At 37.1% G+C, this 15,390-nt stretch overlaps 1 protein-coding gene across 2 annotated transcripts in view; it reads right to left on the bottom strand.

The window, feature by feature from the left end:
• ARIH1 (ariadne RBR E3 ubiquitin protein ligase 1) overlaps positions 1 to 15,390 on the bottom strand; it is a 133,244-nt gene that overhangs the window by 52,334 nt on the left and 65,520 nt on the right. For both annotated transcript variants that reach the window (XR_008992666.1, XM_036907797.2), the window contains exon 3: positions 3,783 to 3,927. Coding sequence is in view for 1 of the 2 variants with exons in the window: in XM_036907797.2 (XP_036763692.2) it covers positions 3,783 to 3,927 (145 nt within the window). In the remaining variant the exon portion in view is untranslated. The remainder of the gene's footprint in view (positions 1 to 3,782; positions 3,928 to 15,390) is intronic.

Raw genomic sequence — 15,390 nt, 5'->3', positions numbered from 1 at the left:
ACCCCTATGTTTATCACAGCACTATTTACAATAGCCAAGAAATGGAAGCAACCTAAGCGTCCATCAGTAGGTGAATGGATAAAGAAGATGTGGTACATACACACAATGGAATATTATTCAGCCATAAGAAGAAAACAAATCCTACCATTTGCAACAACATGGATGGAGCTAGAGGGTATTATGCTCAGTGAAATAAGCCAAGTGGAGAAAAACAAATACCAAATGATTTCACTCATCTGTGGAGTATAAGAACAAAGGAAAAACTGAAGGAACAAAACAGCAGCAGAATCACAGAACCCAAGAATGGACTAACAGTTACCAAAGGGAAAGAGACTGGGGAGAATGGGAGGGTAGGGAGGGATAAGGGCGGGGAAAAAGAAAGGCGGTATTATGATTAGCATGTATAATGTGGGGGGGGGAGGAATGGGGAGGGCTGTGCAACACAGAGAAGACAAGTAGTGATTCTACAACATCTTACTATGCTGATGGACAGTGACTGTAATGGGGTTTGTGGGGGGGACTTGGGGTAGGGGAGAGCCTAGTAAACATAATGTTCTTCAAAAAAATTAAAATAAATAAATAAAAATTTAAAAAAGTAATGACCTTGTAGAAAAAGAATTGGGAAAAAAAACACTTTTAAAGGTTTCATTTATCTCTTACCATTTTACATACATAGTAACTAATGTCAAATGTCAGGAAGAAAACATATTAAGAATTAACTTCCCTCCATCAGAAGTTGCCATGTAATCTCTAAAGTTGAAGCCATTTTGTTCATAAAAACTGACCAAGTAATCAAGGGCTCAGTTTTCTCATCTGTAAAACTGAATGGGTTAAAAAAGGAAGATAAGGTTGGACTCAGAGCAGATGTTTTCAGTGTCCCCAGGAGTACAGAGATTCAGAGGTGCCTCAGACGTAGGGGACAGACTACTCTTCACAATATTCACTTTGCCTTTATCTACCTAAGACATCTTATTTACTTCATAAAAATGAGATATGATAGCTCAAGCTTTAGTTCCTGGTAGAGTGAGGGGTTAGGACAACTAGATCTTATGCTTTGATTCAAAACATAGTAATAAAGTGAGTAACTGTTGCCAGGGTTAAGAACTGGCCACACACAAGGGTGGGGTGGGGGGGGAATCTATGAATTTAAAATGTGCTCCAAAGTCTCAGGCAATTGTTTTTAAAGATAACCACCTAGGATAGGATAGCTAACTCCGAACCAAGCTACCAGAAGCTTTATTTAAAAACCTGTTTTCATGTGGCACTGTATAAAGATAAAGCTGCTGTCTAAAATGATAATGGTACTGAAGATATACATTACAAAAAGGCGAGCATCAGTGTTTGAGGAGAGTGGTACAAATCGAAACATGGAAGTTACATGATGTAAGTAAAGCAATCACACATTCAATTAATAAAGCTTCAGTGAAGAATCTCAGGTCACATTTACTTGTAAACTTAAGAACTTAAAATTATCCTTCTCTATTAGTCTATACAACTATCAAAAAAGAAGTCCTAAGCTTCCTCATGATTATATTTTTCATAACACTTGGCATAGTTTCCATAACTCTGACTTTCTAACCAATGCTGTTTTGTTTTGCTTTCTTGTCCTGTCACTTCTATAGCCAAACTTCCTTTAAAAGAGTATATCTGTTTACTTATTGCCTCCATGTCCTTTCTCACCTTCAAGTCAGTGACTCTTCAGCCAATGCAATGTGGTTTCCCATCTTACCACGCTACTTAAAATAATTTCCAGGATCATCAGCACACTTACTGTTAATTCCAAATTCACTTTTCAATTCTTTTCCCTGAAGCTTTTAGCATTGTTTATCATTCCTGGAAGCGCTTTCTCTTCCTTTGGCTTCTCTATTGCTACATTTTCCTGGTTCGCCTAATTACCACACCTTTAGAGATTATTTCAAAGGTCAATTTTGTGGGAAGTCTGATCTAAAACTAGGTTAGGTATCTTTCCAGCATATTCCCACAGCATTTTGCCTATCAAAGCACTTCCCATTCTTTCTGAATGTCATTTTACTTATCTGCCCAGCTAGACTGTAAGTTAACAGAGGAAGGCATTATGTCTTTATTCTCCATTTTGTTTCTAACACTTAGAACAGTGGCTGATGTGTTGAAGAAATGAATAGTAGTAGTTTTTCCATCATCAGATACCAGTGCAAGTGAAATTTACAATGCAAAATCTCTAGTTATGATTTTCAATTCTGATTTGTTGAGACTCTTAGACAATACTAAGTGCATTGAGAAAGTTACAAGGAATATTTGTAAGCAGTTCTGGGACAAATTACTTGAGTCTTAATATTGCCTCACAGAAACATTTATAAATTGTAAACGCAAATGTCAACTATGAAAGAGAATCTGTTGAAGATAATAAAATGATCAAAACATGAATTTAATGTATTTTTAACAGCAGTGCTGATTTTTAAAAAAACACTCCAGTTTGGACTGTGATTTAAGAGAGAAAAATGATATAATTGTCAGGCTGGTAGAGATTTGAAATATCTTATTAAACTGCTGAAAGATAAAAAAAAAGCTGAGACCCAGAAAACAGTGAATCTGTGGCATCTTGCTACACTGATGGACAGTGACTACATTGGGGTACGGGAGGGGACTGGATAATATGGGTAAATGTAGTAACCACATTGTTTTTTCAGTGAAACCTTCATAAGAGTGTATATCATTAATATCTTAATAAAAATTTTTTTTAAAAAAAGCTGAGACCCAGTGAGTTTAAATGATTTACTACCTGAAGTCAAATAGCAAGTGTTAGAGCTATGATGAAACTTGAGAATTTGAAAATTCAATTCAGCACTTTACTTACTAAATTATTTTAAGTCCTGATTTTTCTATTTCTCTAATGAACATTAACTTTCTTTTAAAACCTCTTTTCTAAGCACTTGTACATGTGAACAAATTAAAATCAGTTATCTTCAAATGGCTCTTAAGAGATATACATATAAAACTACATTATGTAGAGATACACAATGTAAAATCTTCAACATGTTAAAATATGTAATACTGTTGACAAAGTCCTGGTATATAGTAATTATCAGAAAGAACTGCTTGACTATTAATGCAGAGAATATGAACACTATTGTTATAATTACGGTTGAATGTTATTTACAGGTGAATTTCAAGTAACTACATTTATGTCATAAATGTAATTTTCCTAAGGTAAATTTCCTCCTTTCTTAATATGAAGTAAGGCCATCATACAGATTGTTTATTTAGCCTAAAATTTCTTCACTAAACACGCCAAAAGCAAATTATTTAAATTCAATAGGTTTTAACAGGGATACTTAAGAAAAACAAAATTAATTGGTCCCAGTCTCTGCTCCAACTTTTGTCACCACTTGCTACACTAGGATGGATCTGTGTAAGTGACATTTTTTATAAAGGAACCTACAAGTGAAATAGTACTTCAAACATTTTTAAAGCATTTCAAGCATTTATTTAAAAAGCTTAATTTAAATCTGTTGTAATTAATATGAAAAACAGTTCTACTCACTGCCTACATATTACACAATTTTCCCACGGTGGTAAAATAAACTTGTAATCAGCTGTGTAATGACAACTTGCGAACAAGTTGCTACTTTAAAAAGCAAACAGGGAGTAGGGACAGAGAACAAGCCCTCATTCTTTCTTAATATATTGATAGGTTACTGCTTTACTATAGCCCCAGACTCCCAGATCTTCCTTCGTTTAAAAAGCGAAAGTTCATTTACCCTCTGAAATAAGTCAGTGCCAGCCTTAAATTACCAGATACTCACCGAGTTAGGGTAGTTCAAGTAGCAGATCTGACAAGGCATATCCTGTGCTGATGACCTTGTATTCATCTGGCGTGTTCGAGACTTTTTACTTGGATTAATTACATGACATTCAGCAAAGAGCTTCTCCAGGTTTCCATCAAAGTACCTGCATTATTTAAACAGAAAGGATGAAAGCCCAGCAATAGCACGTTGATAGAGCTCTCCAAAACCCTGATTCTCTATAGGGAAAAGCAATAAACTAAATTAACATGAACCAAGATCATATCCTTTTTTGAAGAAATTAGTTGTATGGCTAAAAACTGTAGCAAAATAGAAATACATGTGTATGAGAGCAGATCTGGTTTTTGTTGCTATGTTGATATTTTCACTTTGTTTTTCTCCAGGTAAGTTAAGCTATCAGTATTTTAACAACCAAAACTTAAGGTTGAGAAGTTGTACTCTCTAGGGATACCTTATGAAGAGTAATGGTATTTTAAAGGTTGAGGCTCTACTTTATACAAATGAATTATTACCAATAATTTTAGTTATACCAGCTTAAATAATTAATGACGACCAACAAAACATATACTTTAAACCACAAATCATTTAAAAAAATGAATTACACATATCTCATTCCACAAAATAGACTTGCTTTCTGAATATTCTTTTGAAATGTTTAATTTACTAGGGAAGGGGAGGTAGGAGACAAAGTATATCTTGAAATGTTTTCACATCAAATTATATTGTTTTCATAAAATATGTATCTTAATACAGAAGTAGTTCACTAAGATAGCACGAGCATCGTACGCTAAGTACTATCTACAGTTTCAAGTGCTGCTGCAAACTTCTTCACAGAAGACAGTGCCTAAATACTTACAATAATCTTTCCCATTCATCCAGAAAAGACATGGTCCCTGGCCTCCTAAAAATATCTTAATATTCTAAAGGGAAAAGCAATAGATATAAAAGCTTTGATAAAATCAGCAAAAACAGTAATGCAGAATATGGTCAATTAGTTTTTAGCTTGGAGAGGCTAGGTTTCAATAGTCACTCTTTCTTTACATACCTCTTTCTTTACATACAAAAAGGATCTCAAGCTAAAAAATAATCAATATCCATGGAAGATTTCCAGTATTTTTAATGAAGGTCTTCTTTGGGCTTTGTGTCAAAGCACTTACTGTATCTCCAGAAAAATCATTCAAATGAGAAAAAAATTACATCACTTTCCGGACACTAATAATGCATCTTTTTATAAATACTCTGACTACAGTCTGTTTCAATGAAATGATCAAATTATAAATCAAAATGTCAAAGAATTACAAAAAGGGAACTCATATAAAGTTAAAGTTGTCCCTAATGATTCAGCTAGTAAACATGTACAGAGCAGAACATTAAATGTTTTCCTACAAATTGTATATATGAAAAGAAAACCTAAGATGCCAAGTCTTACTGAAAAGTAGATAGAAAGCAAATGAAGATAACACAAAATATAAATAGGAAAACCTATTTATAAAAATAGGAAAAAAACATTATTTTTTTATTAAGGAATTATTGATATACACTTTTATGAAGGTTTCACAGGAAAAACAGTGTGGTTATCACATTCAACCTTATTATCGAGGCCCCCCCCCATACCTCATTGCAGTCACTGTACATCAGTGTAGTAAGATACCAGAGTCTGTATTTGTCTTCTCTCAGCTACACTGTCTTCCCTGTGACTCCACACACACCATGTGCACCAATCATGATACCCCACAATCCCCTTCAACCACACTCCCCATTAGCCCTCCCCAAACCATCCCATTTGGTAACCACTAGTCCCTTCATGGGAGGCTGTGAATCTGCTGCTACTTTGTTCCTTCAGTTTTGCTTCGTTGTTATACTCCACAAATGAGGGAAATCATTTGGTATTTGTCTTTCTGTGCCTAACTTATTTCACTGAGCATAATACCCTCTGACTCCACCCATGCTCAAGAAAATAGTAGGATTTGTTTCTTTCTTATGGCTGAATAGTATTCCATTGTGTATATGTACCACATCTTCTTTAAGCGTTCATCTACTGATGGACACTTAGATAGCTTCCATGTACTGGGTATTGTAAATAGTACTGGGATAAACACAGGAGTGCACATGTCTTTTTGAATATGAGAAGTTGTTTTCTTTGGGCAAATTCCAAGGAGTGGAATTCCGGGATCAAAATGGTATTTCTATTTTGAGTTTTTTGAGGAAAGTCCATATTGCTTTCAACAAAGATTGAACTAGTTTACATTCCCACCACAAGTGTAGGAGGGTGTCCCTTTCTCCACATTTGCACCAGCATTTGTTGTTTCTACTCTTTTTGATGTTGGCCATCCTAACTGGTGCGAGATGATACCTCATTGTGGTTTTAATTAGCATTTCCCTGATAATTAGAGATATGGAGCATTTTTCAGGTGCCTGATAGCCATCTGAATTTCTTTTTTGGAGAAGTGTCTGGTCATATCATCTGCCCATTTGCTTTTTGGGTATTACGCCATGAGAGTTCTCTATATATTTTGGATGTTAACCCCTTGTAGGATATGTCAATTACAAATATGTTCTCCCATACTGCAGGATGCCTTTTGTTCTGCTGATGGTGTCCTTTGCTGTACAGAAGCTTTTTACCTTGATGTAGTCCCATTTGTTCACTTTTTATTTTGTTTCTCTTGCCTGAGGAGATGCTTTCGGGAAATAGTTGCTCATGTTTATGTCCAAGAGATTTTTGCCTATGCTGTCTTCTAAGAGTTTTATGGTTTCATGACATACATTCAGGTCTTTGATCCATTTTGAGTTTAATTTTGTGTATCAGGTTAGACAATAATCCGGTTTCATTCTTTTGCATGTAGCTGTCCCGTTTTGCCAAGAGCATTTGTTGAAGAGGCTGTCATTTCCCCATTATATATCCATGGCTCCTTTACAGTATATTAATTGACCATGTATGTTTAGGTTAATATCTGGACTCTCTATTCTGTTCCACTTGTCTGTGGGTCTGTTCTTGTGCCAGTACCAAATTGTCTTGATTACTGTGGCTTTGTAGTAGAGCTTGAAGTTGGGAAGTGAGATCCCCCCTACTTTACTCTTCTTTCTCAGGATAGCTTTGGCTATTCGGGGTCTTTTGTGGTTCCATATGAATTTTAGAACTATTTGTTTCACTTCGTTGAAGAATGCGGTTGGTATTTTGATAGGGATTCCATTGAATCTGTACATTGTTTTATGCAGGATGGCCATTTTGACAATATTAATTCTTCCTATCCATGAGCACGGGTTGTGTTTCCATTTATTAGTTTCTTCTTTAATTTCTCTCATGAGTGCCTTGTAGTTTTCAGAGTATAAGTCTTGCACTACCTTGGTTAGGTTTATTCCTAGGTATTTTATTCTGTTTGATGCAATTGTGAATGGAATTGTTTTCCTGATTTCTCTTTCTGATAGTTCATCATTAGTGTATAGGAAAGCAACAGATTTCTGTGTATTAATTTTGTATCCTGCAACTTTGCTGAATTCAGATATTAGATCTAGTAGTTTTAGGGGGGATTCTTTAGGGTTTTTTATGTACAATATCATGTCATCTGCACACAGAGACGGTTTAACTTGTTCTTTACCAGTCTGGATGCCTTTTGTTTCTTTGTTTAATCTGATTGCCGTGACTACGATCTCTAGAACTATGTTGAATGAAAGTGGGGAGAGTGGGCACCCTTGCCTTGTTTCTGATCTTAAAGGAAAAGCTTTCAGTTTCTCACTGTTAAGTATAATGTTGGCTGTGGGTTTGTCATATATGGCCTTTATTATGTTGAGGTACTTGTCCTCTATACCCATTTTGTTGAGAGTTTTTATCATGAATGCTTGTTCGGTTTTGTCAAAAGCTTTTTCAGCATCTATGGAGATGATCATGTGGTTTTTGTCCTTCTTTTTGTTGATGTGATGGATGATGTATATGGATTTTCGAATGTTGTACCACTGTTGCATCCCTGGGATGAATCCCACTTGATCATGATGGATGATCATTTTGATGTATTTTTGAATTCAGTTTGCTAATATTTTGTTGAGTATTTTTGCATCTATCTTCATCAGGGATAGGGGACTGTAATTTTCTTTTTGTGTGGTGTCTTTGCCTGGTTTTGGTATTGGAGTGATGCTGGCTGGCCTTGTAGAATGAGTTTGGGAGTGTTCCCTCCTTTTCTACTTTTTGGAAAACTTTAAGGAGGATGGGTATTAGGTCTTCACTAAATGTTTGATCAAATTCAGCAGTGAAACCATCTGGTCCAGGGGTTTTGCTCTTAGGTACTTTTTTGATTACCAATTCAATGTCCTTGCTGGTAATTGGTCTATTCAGATTTTCTGTTTCTTCCTGGGTCAGCCTTGGAAGGTTGTATTTTTCTAGAAAGTTGTCCATTTCTTGTAGTTTACCCAGTTTGCTACCATATAATTTTCCATAGTATTCTCTCATGATTCTTTGTATTTCTGTGGTGTCCGTGGTGATTTTTCCTTTCTCATTTCTGATTCTGTTTATGTGTGTAGACTCTTTTTTTCTTGATAAGTCTAGGTAGGAGTTTATCTATTTTGTTTATTTTCTCAAACCAGCTCCTGCTTTCACTGATTCTATTGTTTTATTCTTCTCAATTTTATGTATTTCCACTTTAATCTTTATTATGTCCCTCCTTCTACTGACTTTGGGCCTCATTTGTTCTTCCTTTTATAGTTTCATTAATTGTGCATTAAGACTGTTCATTTGGAGTTGTTCTTCTTTCCTGAGGTAGGCCTGTATTGCAATATATTCCCCTCTTAGCATGGCCTTCGCTGCATCCCACAGATATTGCAGTGTTGAATTATGGTTGTCATTTGTCTCCATATATTGCTTGATCTGTTTTAATTTGGTCATTGATCTACTGATTATTTAGGAGCATGGTATTAAGCCTCCGTGTGTTTGTGGGCTTTTTGGTTTCCTTTCTGTAATTTATTTCTAGTTTCACACCTTTGTAATCTGAGAAGCTGGTGGGTACAATTTCAATCTTTTTGAATTTACTGAGGTTCTTTTTGTGGCCTAATGTATGATCTATTCTTGAATATATTCCATGTGCACTTGAGAAGAATGTGTGTCCTGCTGCATTTTGATGGAATGTTCTGCAGAAGTCTGTTAGGTCCGTTCTAACAGGTTGTTCAGTGCCTCTGTCTCTCTACTTGTCTGGTTGATCTATCCTTCAGAGTGAGTGGTGTGTTGAAGTCCCCTAGAATGAATGCACTGCATTCTATTTCCCCCTTAAATTCTGTTAGTATTTGTTTCCATATGTAGGAGATCCTGTGTTAGGTGCACAGGTATTTATAATAGTTATATCCTCTTGTTGGACTGACCCTTTTATCATTATGTAATTCCTTCTTTGTCTCTTTGTGAGTTTCTTTCTTTTTTTTTTATTTTGGTATCATTAATCTACAATTACATGAGGAACATTATGTTTACTAGACTCCTCCCTTTACCAAGTCCTCCCCAACATACCTCATTAGTAACTGTCCATCAGCATAGTAAAATGCTGTAAAATCACTACTTATCTTCTCTGTGTTGCACAGCCCTCCCCGTGCCCCCTCTCACATTATACATGCTAATTGTAAGGCCCCCTTTCTTCTCCCCCCGAGTCACTCCCTCCCTTCCCACCCATCCTCCCCAGTCCCTTTCCCTTTGGTAACTGTTAGTCCTTTCTTGGGTTCTGTGATTCTGCTGCTGTTTTGTTTCTTCAGTTTTTCCTTTGTTCTTATACTCCACAGATGAGTGAAATCATTTGGTACTTGTCTTTCTCTGCCTGGCTTATTTCACTGAGCATAATACCCTCTAGCTCCATCCATGTTGCTGCAAATGGTAGGATTTGTTTTCTACTTATAGCTGAATAATATTCCATTGTGTATATGTACCACATCTTCTTTATCCATTCATCTACTGATGGACACTTAGGTTGCTTCCATTTCTTGGCTATTATAAATAGTGCTGCGATAAACATAGGGGTGCATCTCTCTTTTTCAGTAACTTTCTTTTGAAGTGTATTTTATCTGATACAAGTAGTGCAACTCCTGCTTTTTTCTCCCTTTTAGTTGCATGAATTATCTTTTTCCATCCCTCCACTTTTAGTCTGTGTAGGTCTTTGTGTTTGAAGTGAGTCTCTTGTACACAGCATTTCAATGGGTCTTGTTTTTTATCCATTCAGTGATTCTATGTCTTTTGATTGGTGCATTCAGACCATTTACATTTAGGGTGATTATTGATAGTATGTACTTATTGCCATTGCAGGGTTTAAATTCGTGGTTACCAGAGTTTCAAGGGTAATTCCCTCACTCTCTAACAGTCTAATTTAATTCACTTAGTATGCTAGTACAAACACAACCTAAAGGTTCTTTTTTTCCCTTCTTCTTCTTCTTCCTCCTCCATTCTTTATATTTTAGGTATAATATTCTGTACACTTACTTGGTCTATCCCTTGACTGACTTTGGGGTAGTTGATTTGATTGTGCATCTGCTTAGTAATTAATTGTTCTACTTCCTTCACTGTGGTTTTATTTGCTCTGGTGACAGCTATTTAGCCTTAGGAACACTTCCATCTATAGCAGTCCCTCTAAAATACACTGTAGAGGTGGTTTTGGGGAGGTAAATTCTCTCAGCTTTTGCTTCTCTGGTAATTGTTTAATCCCTCCTTCAAATTTAAATGATAATCTTGCTGGATAGGGTATTCTTGTTTCGAGGCCCTTCTGTTTCACTGAATTAAATATATCATGCCACTCCCTTTTGGCCTGTAAGGTTTCTGTTGAGAAGTCTGATGGGTTTTTCTTTGTATGTCATCATTTTTCTCTCTGTGGCTGCTTTTAAACGTCTGTCCTCATCTTTGATCTTTGCCATTTTAATTATTGTGTGTCTTGGTGTTGTCTTCCTTGGGTCTGTTGTGTTGGGAGATCTGTGCCCCTCCATGGCCTGAGAGACTATTTCCTTCCCAGATGGCATAGTTTTCAGCAACTACTTCCTCAAAGACACTCTCTATCCGTTTTTCTCTCTCTCTTCTCCTTCTGGTACCACTATAATGTGAATATTGTTCTGTTTGGATTGGTCACACAGTTCTCACTATTCCTTCATTCCTAGAGATCCTTTTTTCTCTCTGTGCCACAGTTTCTTTGTATTCTTCTTCTCTAGTTTCTATTCCATTTATTGTCTCTTCCACTACATCTAATTTTCTTCCACTGTATGTTCCATTTCTGATATGAGATTTCTTAATGATTGAATCTCTGTCCTAAATTCATTCCTGAATTCTTGAATATTTTTCTGCACCTCCATGAGCATGTTTATGATTTTTATTTTGAACTCTCTTTCGAATGGATTGATGGTTTCAGTTTCACTTAGCCCTTTTCCTGGTGTTTGTGGGATTTTGGTTTGAACCAGGTTTCTTTGACGTCCCTCTAGTGCCCAGAAGCTCTAGTCTCTGGAGCTGCTCAGCCCCTGGAGTGATGTTGGGCTTTTGCAGGGGAGCGGCACAGGTGCCTGGGGGGAGGAAAGAGCTGTTTCCTGCTTCCCAGCTGCAGTACCTGTCTCCACTGTCAGAACCAGTGAGCCGAGCACAGAGGTCTAAGTCTCTGCACTTTGCATTTGTAGGTGCCATAGGAAGGGCCTCCTTGTGGCTGGTCCGACACCAGGGCAGGACTGCTGGTTTGCAAGCTGGTGCTGGCAGGCCAGGAGGAAGGTGCAGCAGGGTACATATCACTGTGGGGGGCCTTGGAGCTGAGCAAGCAGCCAGGGGGATGGAGCGCCCAGAGCTCCTGAAAGTTCCCAACCTGCTGGGCAGAGTACACCCAGACAATATTGTCCACCTATCCTTTCCTCTGAGCAGCAAGTTCTGTGTAACCCTTGCCCCTTTAGCAGTCCTCTCGCTGTTTGGAAGTTTCTCAGACTGTCCATCTTTCTTTTGTTACAGAGCAGCCAGATGTGGATCCCTCTTTTCCACAAATGGCTGGAATCTCAGTCTCACCAGGTATTCCGCCTGTCTTAGCTTTCCAACCCCACTCATCTCCAGAGCACCATGTAATGTAGGTTCGTGCTCCCAAAGGAAATCTCCAGGGCTGGGTGTTCATCAGACCTAGGCTTCTGCCCCCTCTTTGCTCCGTTTCTCTTCCTCTCGCTGGTGAGCTGGGGCAGCGGAATGGCTTGGGTCCCGCCAGATCAAGGCTTTGGAATGTTACCCTGTTTCATGAGGTCTGGTATGTTCTCCAGATGTATGCAGTCTGGCACAGCCATCTTTCCTGTTGCTGTTTTAGGATTAGTTGTATTAACTATATTTTCTTATTATATGTGGTTTTGGGAGGAGTTCTCTGTCTCACCTCTTACGCCACCATCTTTAAACCGACCTAAACACCCTATTTTTATAAAAGTATTCATCCTCAACTCCATATACAAAAGTAAATTTGAAATGGATCAAAGACATGAATGTAAGACATGAAACCATAAAACTTAGAAGAAAACATGGGCAAAAATCTCTTGAATATAAGCTTGAAAAATTTTTTCCTGGACATTATCTCCTCAGGCAAGGGAACAAAATCTAAATAGAGCAAGTGGGACTCCTTCAAACTAAAAAGCTTCTGTGCAGCAAAGGATACCATCAGCAGAACAAAAGGGCAACCTATGGTATGGGATAATATTTTCATAAATGATTTATCTGCTAAGGGTTTAATATCCAAAACATATAAAGAACTCATATGCCTCAACACCAAAAAGACAAATTGTCGAACTAAAAAAATGGGTGGAGGGCCTGAAAAGACATTTCTCCAAAGGTAATACAAATGGCCCACAGGCACATGAGAAGATTCTCACATCAATAATCAGGGAAATGCAAATCAAAACCACAATGAAATATCACCTCACACCATTAAGAAAGGCCACTCTCCAAAACACAAGAAATAAGAAGTGTTGGCAAAGATGTGGAGAAATGGGAACCCTCCTACACTGTTGGTGGGAATGCAAATTGGTGTAGCCACTGTGGAAAGAAGTATGGAGGTTCCTCAAAAAACTAGAAACAGTAATACCATTATTCAACCCAGAAATTCCACATCTACGACTTTACCTGAATGGCTAAAGTAGCTATTAAAAGAGAAATACTGACAGTTCCAACAACAATGGACGGATCTAGAGGGTATTATGCTCCATGATATAAGCCAGGTAGAGAAGACAAATACCATACGACTTCACTTATTTGTGGAATATAAAAGGAAAGCAAAACTGAATGAACAAAACAGCAGCAGACTCACAGACACTGAGAAATGACTAGTGGTTACCACAGGGGAGGGGTTGGGGTGGGTAGGGTGAGGGGGATTGAGGGGGATACAGGCACAAATATTCTCAATCATAAGTTGGTCATAGGGATGGTAGTACAGCATGGAGAATACAGTTAATGATTCTGTACCATCTTTCTATGGTGAGGATGGTACTACAGGGGGTGAACATTTATTAATAAGGGTAGCTGCTGAACCACCATGTTGTATATCTGAAACCAATATGTTTGTATATCAACAATACTTCATTACAAAAACTATTCATCCTTACTAGAAAAGACAAACTTGACTTATCCAAAACTTGACTACACACAATTAGTGACTCCTATACTTTGGTGAACATTCTAGACAGTTATATGCATATATAGCTAAAGAGACATTTTTCTATAATTTCATATAAATAATACAATATTCTAAATTTATGACCTTTCTTCACAAAACAACATGTTACAGACATTCTTTGACAATGTCTATGCTGTTTTTCATTGTTACATAATATTGCATATACATCTGAGTAGGGATGCACTATAATTTATTTAGCCAACCTTATACTGAGGGACATTTAGATGTTCTACATATAAGCAGACTTGGATTAAAATGCTGGCCCATCTCCACTTCTAGGAATTTACCCTAAGAATGCAGCAGCCCAGTTTGAAAAAGACATATGCACCCCTATGTTTATTGCAGCACTGTTTACAATAGCCAAGAAATGGAAGCAACCTAAGTGTCCATCAGTAGATGAATGGATAAAGAAGATGTGGTACATATACACAATGGAATATTATTCAGCCATAAAAAGAAAACAACTCCTACCATTTGCAACGACATGGATGGAGCTAGAGGGTATTATGCTCAGTGAAATAAGCCAGGCGGAGAAAGACAAGTACCATGATTTCACTCATATGTGGAATATAAAAACAAAGAAAAAACTGAAGGAACAAAACAGCAGAATCACAGAAGCCAAGAATGGACTAATAGTTACCAAAGGGAAAGGGACTGGGGAGGATGGGTGGGAAGGGGGGAAAAAGGGGGGATGGGTGGAGAAATGGGGCCTTACGATTAGCATGTATACTGTTGGGGGCGGGCACAGAGAGGGCTGTGCACCACAGAGAAGGCAAGTAGTGATTCTATAGCATCTTACTACACTGATGGACAGTGACTGTAATGGGGTTTGTGGGCGGGACTTTGATGGAGTGAGTCTAGTAGACATAACGTTCTTCATGTAATTGTAGATTAATGATACCAAAAAAAAAAAAATGCTGGCCCATCTGATGGGGGAAAATATCTAGACTTAACCTGCATTATTTTAGTGACACTGAACGTATTTTTTCTGTGAAGATCAAACTATTATTTTATGGGTTCAGTATGTAGAAAGGAAGAACTCTGTAGTCTCATGGATTGTTTTCTTCCCCAGTCTGTAACACACCTTTCAACCTTATTTAACAGTGTCTGACTGCCCCCTTGTAATTTTTAAGTAGGCATTTACCATGCAATCCCATTGTGATTTCTGATTTCACACCAAGCTTTAAAAGATCTCTACACCGAAAGATTATAAAAATTCACCCATGATATAGGACTTTCCTTTAAACTGTCTCCATTAAAACTGTTGATTCACATGGAAACTATTTTTTTTGTAACCAGGAGTAAAGTAGCGATTCCATCTTACTTAATGCAAATAGTTATTTACTAATTGAAGGGTATTTCAATAGTCTGAAACACTCCTACTTTAGGTCTCCGCTTAAACCTCACTTTCTCAAATAATCTTTGACAGTTCTTCCCCACCAAAATTAGGTAAGGTTCCCTTCTACTACATCCTCGTTGTACTACGTTTTCTTGCACAACACTTACCATATTACCAACTCTGCAACAACTATTTATTTGGTAAAGCCCATGAAAACTATTTTATTATTGCTGTAGGCCTAGTGTCTAGGAGACTTAACTAACTTAAAGAGAAACTTTTTAAAGATATTGCTAAATCTCAATTCCTTTGCTGCAAGCATATTTCTTTAAGATAGTATATATTGAAATTTACAAGCTTTCTGATCATTCTAGAAGCCACCAAAGACCTTCCAAATACTACCCAGGTAAATAAAATAGGGAGTTTAAGAATCTAATCATAGTTTGGTATAGTAGGCCTAAAAATTTTCTTTTATTAAGCTCCATTTTACAAAAACTGCAACATTTTGAAGTTTTTGTTTTTACTTGTATTTATTACATGGTCTGTCCACCAGTGACTTTGAAGTGGTTATTTGGAAGGTAATGAAATCTGTTTTATTTTTACCAAATATAACTCAATACTTACACCTGTTTCTTAATTTGGCAAC

This window comes from Manis pentadactyla, chromosome 11, assembly GCF_030020395.1.
Source record: "Manis pentadactyla isolate mManPen7 chromosome 11, mManPen7.hap1, whole genome shotgun sequence".
Lineage (NCBI taxonomy): Eukaryota > Metazoa > Chordata > Mammalia > Pholidota > Manidae > Manis > Manis pentadactyla.
The sequence above is the reverse complement of the archived record's forward strand: the minus strand, read 5'-3'. Positions and strand labels throughout refer to the sequence as shown.